Source organism: Panulirus ornatus, chromosome 2 (assembly GCF_036320965.1).
Source record: "Panulirus ornatus isolate Po-2019 chromosome 2, ASM3632096v1, whole genome shotgun sequence".
Classification (NCBI taxonomy): Eukaryota; Metazoa; Arthropoda; class Malacostraca; order Decapoda; family Palinuridae; genus Panulirus; species Panulirus ornatus.
Window position 1 is genome coordinate 97347292 of NC_092225.1, and position 14106 is coordinate 97361397.

Sequence of the window (14106 nt, forward strand, 5' to 3'; positions counted from 1 at the left end):
CTCCTTTCATTGCATGGATTAGAATACCTTTTTCTCTTTTCTCTGTAGTTTATCAAGTGAATATATATGTGTATGTGTATTATTTATTTATTGCTGGACTCTGCCTTCATAAGATTGCACCTCGAGATAAGAGTCACCTTTGGCCAGATTATATCATTTTATGTTGATGAAAGAGAGTACAGGCTTGTCAAAGACCTTCTTGCTTTTGGGTTTATGTTTGTGACCTATGAATTCTGTGCTGTCAGTGGCCAAGAGCTAGCAGGTCAATGACATCATCTTTGTGGCAGTTTCTAATTGGCTGAAAGCTGGCTCATAATGAGCAACTGGCCATGATCCAGTTAGGAAATAAGTAACAGGTAGGGAAAACCAGTGTTTTTCCTCAGAAAGAGAGAGGATTGGAAGTTCTTAATCCTGGTTTTTTAGAGAATATCATGCTCATGTGACTGCCTCAGAGAGATAAAGGTTTTAATTTTTCAGAATCCACATTTTTTGTTTTCTTTATGATATTGAAAAGAAGTTTGCATATTGTAGAAAGTGCTTACATTTATTGTTCTTATAATTTGTTGTGAAGTTATGCTTACATTTTTTTTATGTGGTTTCATTTTATTGGTTTAAAGCTTTGTATTTAGACAGTTGCCTCTGTTTGTGTGGCCATACTTACTTATGCTATGATGCACATGATTTTCAGGTTGCTGCTTAGGCCACATTTTCTATAGTATAATGATATTTTATTCTTTCTCCATATCTATTCATTGACAAAACTCTTATGTAATCAGTACATGTATGGAAAAGATGAAAATTTTTCTCTAGATGTCTTGATATTCGAATAAGGATTTATGTTTTACATCATAGCAAATCCATATATTCTGTTACCAAATAGGTACTTAGTATTAGATAATGAGAAATTTTAGCTACCTAAGATCAAAAGATGACTTTAATGAAGATCTCTCTAAACAGGAACAACCTACAGCTTGCAGAGGACCCAACTCTTACTGTAACAGTTGCCATCCTAGTCACCCTCTGTTTTCTCTGGCAGAAGAAGCTTCCACAGGCCAACAGGTAAATCTTATAATCCACTGTTGTTTTCAGACTGTGCTCCATATTTTTTTTTTTTTTTTTTTTTTTTTTTTATACTTTGTCGCTGTCTCCCGCGTTTGCGAGGTAGCGCAAGGAAACAGACGAAAGAAATGGCCCAACACCCCCCCCATACACATGTATATACATACGTCCACACACGCAAATATACATACCTACACAGCTTTCCATGGTTTACCCCAGACGCTTCACATGCCTTGATTCAATCCACTGACAGCACGTCAGCCCCGGTATACCACATCGCTCCAATTCACTCTGTTCCTTGCCCTCCTTTCACCCTCCTGCATGTTCAGGCCCCGATCACACAAAATCTTTTTCACTCCATCTTTCCACCTCCAATTTGGTCTCCCTCTTCTCCTTGTTCCCTCCACCTCCGACACATATATCCTCTTGGTCAATCTTTCCTCACTCATCCTCTCCATGTGCCCAAACCACTTCAAAACACCCTCTTCTGCTCTCTCGACCACGCTCTTTTTATTTCCACACATCTCTCTTACCCTTACGTTACTCACTCGATCAAACCACCTCACACCACACATTGTCCTCAAACATCTCATTTCCAGCACATCCATCCTCCTGCGCACAACTCTATCCATAGCCCACGCCTCGCAACCATACAACATTGTTGGAACCACTATTCCTTCAAACATACCCATTTTTGCTTTCCGAGATAATGTTCTCGACTTCCACACATTCTTCAAGGCCCCCAGAATTTTCGCCCCCTCCCCCACCCTATGATCCACTTCCGCTTCCATGGTTCCATCCGCTGCCAGATCCACTCCCAGATATCTAAAACACTTCACTTCCTCCAGTTTTTCTCCATTCAAACTCACCTCCCAATTGACTTGACCCTCAACCCTACTGTACCTAATAACCTTGCTCTTATTCACATTTACTCTTAACTTTCTTCTTCCACACACTTTACCAAACTCAGTCACCAGCTTCTGCAGTTTCACACATGAATCAGCCACCAGCGCTGTGTCATCAGCGAACAACAACTGACTCACTTCCCAAGCTCTCTCATCCCCAACAGACTTCATACTTGCCCCTCTTTCCAAAACTCTTGCATTTACCTCCCTAACAACTCCATATATATCAGCTTTTTTTTCTCCCACACCTTGATTAATCATTTTAGTTGATCATTGTATATGAGGATATGTCCATATGTACACAGATACAGTACTCTTAATCTCTTTCTGCTTCCATATCTCACTATTGGTTCATCCATCTAAAGTTAGCTCAGTGTCATGTAATTCTAGATATTCTAAATCTTTTATGTATATGTGTATGGTTGCCTATTTTCTGCTTTTCAACTTGACACATGCAAGCTGTATAATATCCAACATAGTAGTTCATTGACATTCAGATTAACCTTTCATTGTCATACAGACACTTATTTACTGCTCCAGTTTCATAGCTACTAATTGCTGTAAGCTGACCAGATGAATCCCTGAAATTCAAACATAACATCCTCAACCTTGGCATGTCAACCTCTCTGGCTGCAAAATAATTTTCTGACTTACTGTAGGCCAGGAGGTCACTTTAGGGGTGGGTAGGGTGACAGCTTTCTTCAGCAAACATCACATCTTTGAAGTTGCAGAATGTTCCTTGTGTTAAGAATTGATTGTTTGACAAGCAAACTGTATTGAGCTCATGAATTATGCAGCATGATAGAATACCAGATTGGGACATAGCCACCATATATATGATCAAAAGCCTTAATCAAGCTGGTAGCTATGTCCTTATCTGGTATTCTATCATTCTATTTTATCCCTGGGGATACGGGAGAAAGAATACTTCCCATGTATTCACCGAATGTCGTAGAAGGCGACTAAAAGGGGAGGGAGCGGGGACAGGAAATCCTCCCCTCTCATTTTTAATTTTCAAAAACGAGGAACAGAGAAGGTGGCCAAGTGAGGATATTCCCTCAAAGACTCAATCCTCTGTTTTTAATGTTACCTTGCTAACGCGGGAAATGGCAAATAGTACAAAAAAAAAGTCTTGTATTTGTTAGGTATCTCAGTCAGGGAAAGCTTTATGAGATATCTCCCATAATGATTTCAAGTGTAGAACCCTTTCATTATATTGATTTTCAGTTTTAAAAGAAAAAGGTTTCTGGGCAAAAAGATACCCTGAACTATTACCTACAATTTTTATTTTTCATAGGTTAATGGATATCCTTGAAAACCTTAGTGTAAGGACAATTTTTCCTGCTCATTTAAGAATCTAAGATTGAAATATTGTTTGGAGGCCAATAAAGTCCTATAATTATGGGGATAGGGGAGAAAGAATACTTCCCACGTATTCCCTGCGTGTCGTAGAAGGCGACTAAAAGGGAAGGGAGCGGGGGGCTGGAAATCCTCCCCTCTCGTTTTTTTTTTTTTTTTTTTAATTTTCCAAAAGAAGGAACAGAGAAGGGGGCCAGGTGAGGATATTCCCTCAAAGGCCCAGTCCTCTGTTCTTAACGCTACCTCGCTATCGCGGGAAATGGCGAATAGTAAAAAAAAAAAATTTGTTTGAATTTTTTTACTATTTTCATATTCATTGGGTATCTATCAGGTACGCAGAACATTATAAAATAGTTCCTGATATCATTTCAGGTATAGAAGCTTTTCATGTGTTATATTTCAATAAAAAATGGGCAAAAAAATTACCCTGCAATTTTTGGTAGCTTTCTTAGTTTGATAAATTTCCTTGAATATTCAACCTTAGGATAAGAAGAATATCGATGCTCAGTAATAATCTGTGGTAGAAATATTGTTTGGTGGCCCTTAAGTCCTGTAATTAAAGATTTAAATGGTTTTATCTGTGAAAGATTTTTTTATTACTAGTTTTATATGTATTGGTTATTTTTCAGTCAGGCAACGCATTGAGATATTTCCCATGATTGTCTCAAGTATAGAAGCCTTTCATTATGTTATATTTCAGTTTTAATACAAAAAGTTTTTTTGGGCAAACTAATACCGCGAAGTATATAACCTGCAATTTTTATTTTCTTAGGTTAATAGATTTTCTTAAACTTTAGTATAAAGACAACTTTTCATTCCCTTTAAGAATATGGGGTTCAAATTTTGTTCAGTTTCAAAACATAACATTTTTCCAAGCAAAAAGCCTGAACTATTACCTTTAGTTTTCATTTTTGTAGGGATGATAGATTTCCTTAAAAAGCTCAGTATAAGGACTGGTTTTTCATGCTGATTAAGTATCTGAGGTTGAATTGTTGTTTTGGGACCATTAAGTCCTTTAACTAAGTATTTAAACGATCTCATGTTTGAAAGATTTTTTATCAATGGTTTTGCATTTATTGGGTATCTTTTGATATGGGCAAGCATTATGAGATATCTCACATTATCATTTCAAGCATATAAGACTTTCATTTTGTTGTATTTCAGTTAAAAGAAAAGATTTGGCAAAAAAAGTACCCTGCAAATTTTTATAACTATTAAATTAATAGATTTCCTTGAGATCCTCAGTATAAGGACTATTTTTTGTGCTCAGTAAGAATCTGTGGTTGAAATGTTGTTTGGGGGCTATTGAGTCCTGTAATTGAATGCTTAAATTATTCCATATTTGAAAGATTTTTTTCTTCAGTTCCATATTTATTAGGTATCTGTCAGTCAGGCTAAGCATTCTTGAGATAAATTCAGTGATCTTTTCAAGTAAAGAATTTCATTATGCTATATTCAATTAAAAAAAATTTTTTTTGGAAAAAAATACCTTGCAGTTTTTGGGAATTTTGTTAGGTTGACTGATTTCCTGGAAAGCCTCAGTATAAGGATTATTTTTTGTGCTTAAAAGGAGTCTAGGGTTGAAATGTTATTTAGGGGCCTTGAAGTCTTATCGAGCATTTAAATGATTTCGTGTAAAAAAAAAAAGAATTATCGTTAGTTTCACTTATATTGGGTTTCTGATGGTTTTTGGAAGACATGAGATATTTTCCATGATAATTTCAGGTATAGAAGTTTTTCATTATATTTCAATTTTAAGAACAAAACTTTTGGGGCAGAAAAGAAAAAAAAAATACCCTAAACAGTATACTGCCTGCCATTTATATTCTTTTTTGGTTAATAGATTTCATTAAATAAGAATCTGGGGTTCATATGTTGTTTGGGGGCCATTAAGTCATGTAATTATACATTTAAATGATTTCATGTTTGAAAGATATTTTGATGATTAGTTTCACATTTATTGGCTATCTTTTGGTATGGGTAAGCGTAATGAGATATTTAAAAGATCATTTCAGGTATAGAAGCCTTTCATTATGTTATATTTTGATTTTTAAACAAAAAGTTTTCCGGGCAGAAAATGCCCAGCCATCTTGGATAATATTCTTAGGTTAATAGGTTTCCTTAAAAATCTTAGCAAAAGGAAAATTTTTCATGGTTTTCAAATGTTGTTTGGGGGCCATTAAGTCCTGTAACAAAACATTTGAATGATTTCATGTATGAGATATTTTTTGGTTTTTAGATTTGCATTTTTTGGGTATCTTTTTGTGTGAGGAAGCATGAAGAGATATTTCCCATTATTATTTCATGTTTACAAGCCTTTCATATGTTATATTTTGATTTTAAAACAAAGTTTTTAAGACATAGAAATACTCTGCACTATTACCTGCAATTTTTGTATTTTTCTTGGGTTGATAGATTTCCTTGAAAACCTCAGTATAAGGATTTTTTTTAATGCTCAGTTAGAATCAGGGGTTCAAATGTTTAAGGCCAATATGTCCTGTAATTAAGCATTTAAATGATTTCATGATTGAAAGATTTTTTTTATTCTCATATTTATTGGGTATCTGTTGATCTTGAGAAGCATTATGAGATATTTCACATGATCATTTGAGCCTTTCATTATATTTTGATTTTACAATAAGGTTGTTCAGGCAAGAAAAATACCCTGAACTGTTACTTGCATTTTTTGATATTTTTTATGTCAATAGATTTCTTTGAAAGTTATAGTATTAAGACTATTTTTTTATACTTGTTTGCTTTGAAGAATGTATGTGAGAAATACTTAGAAAAGCAAATGGATTTGTATGTAGCATTTATGGATCTGGAGAAGGCATATGATAGAGTTGATAGAGATGCTCTGTGGAAGGTATTAAGAATATATGGTGTGGGAGGCAAGTTTTTTTTTTTTTTTTTTTTTTTTTTTTTTTTTTTTTTTTTTTTCCAAAAGAAGGAACAGAGAACGAGGCCAGGTGAGGATATTCCCTCAGAGGCCCAGTCCTCTGTTCTTAACGCTACCTTGCTAACGCGGGAAATGGCGAATAGTATGAAAGAAGAAAAAGTAAGGCATGTGTACGTGTAGGAAGAGAGGAAAGTGATTGGTTCTCAGTGAATGTAGGTTTGCGGCAGGGGTGTGTGATGTCTCCATGGTTGTTTAATTTGTTTATGGATGGGGTTGTTAGGGAGGTGAATGCAAGAGTTTTGGAAAGAGGGGCAAGTATGAAGTCTGTTGAGGATGAGAGAGCTTGGGAAGTGAGTCAGTTGCTGTTCGCTGATGATACAGTGCTGGTGGCTGATTCATGTGAGAAACTGCAGAAGCTGGTGACTGAGTTTGGTAAAGTGTGTGAAAGAAGAAAGTCAAGAGTAAATGTGAATAAGAGCAAGGTTATTAGGTACTGTAGGGTTGAGGGTCAAGTCAATTGGGAGGTGAGTTTGAATGGAGAAAAACTGGAGGAAGTGAAGTGTTTTAGATATCTGGGAGTGGATCTGGCAGCGGATGGAACCATGAAAGCGGAAGTGGATCATAGGGTGGGGGAGGGGGCGAAAATTCTGGGAGCCTTGAAGAATGTGTGGAAGTCGAGAACATTATCTCGGAAAGCAAAAATGGGTATGTTTGAAGGAATAGTGGTTCCAACAATGTTGTATGGTTGCGAGGCGTGGGCTATGGATAGAGTTGTGCGCAGGAGGATGGATGTGCTGGAAATGAGATGTTTGAGGACAATGTGTGGTGTGAGGTGGTTTGATCGAGTAAGTAACGTAAGGGTAAGAGAGATGTGTGGAAATAAAAAGAGCGTGGTTGAGAGAGCAGAAGAGGGTGTTTTGAAATGGTTTGGGCACATGGAGAGAATGAGTGAGGAAAGATTGACCAAGAGGATATATGTGTCGGAGGTGGAGGGAACGAGGAGAAGAGGGAGACCAAATTGGAGGTGGAAAGATGGAGTGAAAAAGATTTTGTGTGATCGGGGCCTGAACATGCAGGAGGGTAAAAGGAGGGCAAGGAATAGAGTGAATTGGAGCGATGTGGTATACCGGGGTTGACGTGCTGTCAGTGGATTGAATCAAGGCATGTGAAGCGTCTGGGGTAAACCATGGAAAGCTGTGTAGGTATGTATATTTGCGTGTGTGGACGTATGTATATACATGTGTATGGGGGTGGGTTGGGCCATTTCTTTCGTCTGTTTCCTTGCGCTACCTCGCAAACGCGGGAGACAGCGGCAAAAAAAAAAAAAAAAGCATGGGGTTGTAATGTTGTTTGGGTGGCTAATAAGTCCTGTGTCCTGTAATTAAGCATTTAAATGATTTCATGTTTGAAAGACTTTTTTATTATTAGTGCTGCATTTTTTGGGTATCCAGCAATCTGGGGAAGCGTTATGTAACATTTGCAAAATATTTTCAGATAATCAGATGATAGTGTTGGATGAAAAATATTTCTGAGGTGATTTTTTTTCCTTTGTTATAAAAGTTTTAACAGAAGATGGAGCCGAACAAGGAGTGCTCATCCTCCTCGAAGGCTTAGGGTAGGATGTCTGAATGTGTGCAGATGTAACTGAAGATGAGAATAGGGGAGAGGTAGGTATCATATTTGATGAAATGAATGTGAACATTCTAGTTCTGAGAGAAATATTGCTCACAAGTAAGGGGGAAGAATAGTTTGGTAATATTTAAGAAGCTAAGTCAAGGGTTAGTGTAAGGTAAGAGATAGGTAGCACTTCGGGTGAAAAAGGAGTTGTGGGAATGTGTGAAAAAGTGTAAGGAAGTGAGCTCCTGGCTGTTGTGGGTTAATATCATCATAGATTATGAGTGATTTGTGATTGTTAGTGCTTATGCACCTGGCTAAAAGGGGACTGAGGCAGAGGTTATGGGAGGAGATCGGATATTAGCCATGGGAAATTTTAATATGGAAGTTTGGCAGTTGAGGTTATAACTGGTGGACATGGGGTATTATTTAGTAATGTTAATGGAATTTTGTGCTGAAAAAGGGCTGTTGATTAGGAATACCTTATTTGAAAATATATGTAGATGAGAAGGAAAGATGGTAAATGGGCATTATTGGATTATAAATGTGCAAAAGAGACTTTGATGTGAATGTGCTGAGAGGAGTAGCTGATAGGGTGTCTGATCATTACTTGATAAAGGTAAGAGTATCACTTTGCAGTGGCTTTCAGAAAAGAGGAAATTATATGTGTGAAAAGAGGGTGGTGAAAGTAAGTGAGCTAGGGCAAGAGGGTTGTGTGAAGATCCCAGGAGAGATTGAGCGTAGAATGGCAAAAGGAGAAGGTAATTGTGGCTAGGGGAGCGAGTGAGGAATGGGACATATTCAGTAAAGCAGTATCAATGTGTGGGAGGCACGTGACATGCGGAAGGTGGGTGATAGGCATGCGAGTGTTCGGATGATGAGGTTAAGTTGCTAGTGAGACAGAAAAGGGAGGTATATGGGTGTTATTTATAGGGAAGGAGTGTGACTGTTTGGAAGATGTACAAGAGAAACTGGTAGGTCAAGAAGAAGGTAACAGGGCTGAAAAAGAATGCAAATGAGAGTTGGGGTGAGTGAGTATCAGGGAGAATGAGATGATCTTTTGGAAGGAGGTTAAGGGCATTAAGAAAATGAAAACAAATGGGAACATCTTTGATGGGGGCAAATGGGGAATTGGTAACAGGTAGAGTACTCTGAAGGTGTTTGATGATAAGATGGCAAGTATGGGGTCTTTGGGTCGAGAAGTTATGCGAATTGAGAGAGAATCATGGCAAATGGTTTCATGAAAAGAGAAGAGGTGATGAATTCCTTTTTTGAGACGAAGTGTGGCAAGAAGGCTGGAGTGGATGGTATAGCGAGTGAATTGCTTTGAAAGTGGTTTTATTGTCTCATTGATTGGTTAGTTACGATTTTCAGTGAAGTAAGCTTTGAGGTATCAGGGTCTGAACATTCAGGAGAGCATCTGCTGTACTAGTTAGAGACATCAGTTTGTTAATTAACATTTTTTTCAATACTGACCCCTCTGTCATGAGACTTTTTGATTATTTTTGCAGGAAATATTACAAGCAACTGTCATACTTGGTCCACATCTTAGCAGTTATTACATTGCTGTTTGGCAGTATACACATATATCGTGTATCTTACATTGTGATGGGAGCTTTAACTCTGATTGCTTTACATCAAATTTTGGCCCCCTGCACACCTCGGAACTCTGAAGCTCATGATTCTCCAAGTAGAAGCAACCACCCATACATGGCTCAGGTGGGAACTGAAGATGCTTCACTTTCAGATGGTTGTCATTCTGAAGCAACTACAACCAGTGCTGACTTGTCACTGGATACTGGAGGATCTGGTACTGATTAAGACCTTTCAGTGAGGCCAGGCTGTGCTAGTGCAACTACAAAAGAGTCATTATTATTAGATCCAGTTATCTTTAACTGTTTAGTAACTGTCGTATGTTTAGTATTGCTCTTTGGTACTTGTAAGTACTTATGGAGTATTAGACTGATTTTACAATGAAAAAGCATAGCCTTTAATAGAACATTACTTCTGATTGCTGAATTAAGAAACATTTTTAGTGACTGTTGATGATTATGAATAATATTTGTATATTGTTTTATTCTGTTTTTGCATTGAAACTTCAAGAATTCAGATGTTGGTTTTATGTATCAATTTCTATTTCTATGTAAGCTTTTATTTTACTTATAATTTCATTGAAAAAGATGTAAGTTTTGAATTGATTTAAACTATGCTGGTTGTGACATGTAATTTATGCTCAGGTGTATGCTTATATGGTGTAAAGGTTATGTGATTATTTATACAGTAAAGCCCTAGTCAACCAAACTCCGGTAATAGAAATCTTTAATTTTTACCAGAGTTTTCCCCTAAATAGTAGTAATCGTAAAGAAATGATAAGATTAATTAGAAGTTGTGATTAATGATAAGGATGATGGCAGAATAAAGTATCATCAGTAAAATGGGAAACTTTTGTGCTTATAGAAATAAAGTTTTTATGTCTTGAGTTTTTTGTTTTTTTTTTATTATTATTTTGCTTTGTTGCTGTCTCCCACGTTAGCGAGGTAGCGCAAGGAAACAGACGAAAGAATGGCCCAACCCACCCACATACACATGTATATACATATAAGTCCACACATGCAAATTTACATACCTATACATCTCAATGTATACATGTATATATACACACAGACATACAAATATACACATGTACTCAGTTCAAACTGTCTGCCTTTATTCATTCCCATCGCCACCTCACCACACATGAAATAACAACCCCCTCCCCCCTCATGTGTGCGAGGTAGCGCTAGGAGAAGACAACAAAGGCCACATTCGTTCACACTCAGTCTCTAGCTGTCATGTAATAATGCACCGAAACCACAGCTCCCTTTCCACATCCAGAACTTTCCATGGTTTACCTCAGACGCTTTACATGCCCTGGTTCAATCCATTGACAGCACGTCGACCCTGGTATACCACATCATTCCAATTCATTCTATTCCTTGCACGCCTTTCACCCTCCTGCATATTCAGGCTCCGATCATTCAAAATCATTTTCACTCCATCTTTCCACCTCCAATTTGGTCTCCCACTTCTCCTTGTTCCCTCCCCCTCTGACACATATATCCTCTTTGTCAATCTTTCCTCACTCATTCTCTCCATGTGACCATGCTATTTCAAAACACGCTTTTCTGCTCTCTCAACCACACTTTTTATTATCACACATCTCTCTTACCCTATTATTACTTACTCGATCAAACCACCTCACAGAACATATTGTCCTCAAACATCTCATTTCCAGCACATCTACCCTCCTGTGCACAACTCTATCCATAGCCCATGCCTTGCAACCATATAACATTGTTGGAACCACTATTCCTTCAAACATACCCATTTTTGCTTTCTGAGATAATGTTCTCGACTTCCACACATTCTTCAACACTCCCAGAATTTTCGCCCTCTCCCCCACCCTATGATTCACTTCCGCTCCATGATTCCATCCGCTGCCAAATCCACTCCCAGATATCTAAAACACTTCCACTTCCTCCAGTTTTTCTCCATTCAAACTTACCTCCCAATTGACTTGACCCTCAACCTTACTGTACCTAATAACCTTGCTCTTATTCACATTTACTCTCAACTTTCTTCTTTCACACACTTTACCAAACTCAGTCACCAGCTTCTGCAGTTTCTCGCATGAATCAGCTGTATCATCAGTGAACAACAACTGACTCGCTTCCCAAGCTCTCTCATCCACAGCAGACTGCATACTTGCCCCTCTTTCCAAAACTCTTGCATTCACCTCCCTAACAACCCCATCCATAAACAAATTAAACAACCATGGAGACATCACACACCCCTGCCGCAAACCTACATTCACTGAGAACCAATCACTTTCCTCTCTTCCTACACGTTCACATGCCTTACATCCTCGATAAAAACTTTTCACTGCTTCTAACAACTTGCCTCCCACACCATATATTCTTAATACCTTCCACAGAGCATCTCTATCAACTCTGTCATATGCCTTCTCCAGATCCATAAATGCTACATACAAATCCATTTGCTTTTTTAAGTATTTCTCACATACATTCTTCAAAGCAAACACCTGATCCACACATCCTCTACCACTTCTGAAACCACACTGCTCTTCCCCAGTCTGATGCTCTGTACATGCCTTCACCCTCTCAATCAATACCCTCCCATATAATTTCCCAGGAATACTCAACAAACTTATACCTCTGTAATTTGAGCACTCACCTTTGTCCCCTTTGCCTTTGTACAATGGCACTATGCAAGCATTCTGCCAATCCTCAGGCACCTCACCATGAATCATACATACATTAAATAACCTTACCAACCAGTCAACAATACAGTCACCCCCTTTTTTAATCAATTCCACTGTAATACCATCCAAACCCGCTGCCTTGCCGGCTTTCATCTTCCGCAAAGCTTTTACTACCTCTTCTCTGTTTACCAAATCATTTTCCCTAACCCTCGCACTTTGCACACCACCTCGACCAAAACACCCTATATCTGCCACTCTATCATCAAACACATTCAACAAATCTTCAAAATACTCTCTCCTCACATCACCACTACTTGTTATCACCTCCCCATTAGCCCCCTTCACTGAAGTTCCCATTTGTTCCCTTGTCTTACGCTCTTTATTTACCTCCTTCCAAAACATCTTTTTATTTATTTATTTATTTATTTTGCTTTGTCGCTGTCTCCCACGTTAGCGAGGTAGCGCAAGGAAACAGATGAAAGAATGGCCCAACCCACCCACATACACATGTATATACATACACGTCCACACACACAAATATACATACCTATACATCTCAATGTATACATATATATACACACACACAGACATATACATATATACACATGTACATAATTCATACTGTCTGCCTTTATTCATTCCCATCACCACCCTGCCACACATGAAATAACAACCCCCTTCCCCCTCAGTGCGCGAGGTAGCGCTAGGAAGACAACAAAGGCCCCATTCGTTCACACTCACTCTCTAGCTGTCATGTAATAATGCATTGAAACCACAGCTCCCTCTCCACATCCAGGCCCCACAGAACTTTCCATGGTTTACCCCAGACGCTTCACATGCCCTGGTTCAATCCATTGATACTCTCTCACCCCAACTCTCATTTGCCCTCTTTTTCTCCTCTTGCACCTTTCTCTTAACCTCCTGCCTCTTTCTTTTATAAATCTCCCACTCATTTGCATTATTTCCCTGCAAAAATCGTCCAAATGCCTCTCTTCTCTTAACCTTACTTCTTCATCCCACCACTCGCTTCCCTTTCTAATCTGCCCACCTCCCACGCTTCTCATGCCACAAGCATCTTTTGCGCAAGTCATCACTGCTTCCATAAATACATCCCATTTCTCCCCCACTCCCCTTACCTCCTTTGTTCTCACATTTTCCCATTCTGTACTCAGTCTCTCCTGGTACTTCCTCACACAAGTCTCCTTCCCAAGCTCACTTACTCTCACCACTCTCTTCACCCCAACATTCTCTTCTTTTCTGGAAACCTCTACAAATCTTCACCTTCGCCTCCACAAGATAATGATCAGACATCCCTCCAGTTGCATCTCTCAGCACATTAACATCCAAAAGTCTCTCTTTTGCACGCCTATCAATTAACATGTAATCCAATAACGCTCTCTGGCCATCTCTCCTACTTACATGCGTATACTTTTGTATATCTCTCTTTTTAAACCAAGTATTCCCAATCACCAGTCCTTTTTCAGCACATAAATCTACAAGCTCTTCACTATTTCCATTTACAACACTGAACACCCCATGCATACCAATTATTTCCTCAACTGCCACATTACTCACCTTTGCATTCAAATCACCCATCACTATAACCCAGTCTCATGCATCAAAACTACTAAAACACTCATTCAGCTGCTCCCAAAACACTTGCCTCTCATGATCTTTCTTCTCATGCCCAGGTGCATATGCACCAATAATCCCCCATCTCTCTCCATCAACTTTCAGTTTTACCCATATCAATCTAGAGCTTAATTTCTTGCACTCTATCACATACTCCCACCACTCCTGTTTCAGGAGTAGTGCTACTCTTTCCCTTGCAAACCACTCTTTCCCTTTACCCTTGAGCTTCGTTTCACTCAGTCAAAACATCCAGGCTCCTTTCCTCAAACATACTACCTATCTCTCCTTTTTTCTCATCTTGGTTACATCCACACACATTTAGACACCCCAATCTGAGCCTTCGAGGAGGATGAGCACTCCCCGCGTGACTCCTTCTT

General features: G+C 38.6%; 1 protein-coding gene across 3 annotated transcripts in view; it reads left to right on the forward strand.

Annotated features, from left to right (window-relative positions):
- The window catches only part of PGAP1 (GPI inositol-deacylase), a 67627-nt gene extending 57312 nt beyond the window's left edge, over positions 1-10315 (forward strand). For all 3 annotated transcript variants that reach the window (XM_071680528.1, XM_071680518.1, XM_071680509.1), the window contains 2 exons: positions 958-1059; positions 9348-10315. In XM_071680528.1, the coding sequence (XP_071536629.1) occupies positions 958-1059; positions 9348-9657 (412 nt within the window). In that variant the 3' untranslated portion in view covers positions 9658-10315. The remainder of the gene's footprint in view (positions 1-957; positions 1060-9347) is intronic.
- The last annotated feature ends 3791 nt before the right edge of the window (positions 10316-14106 follow it).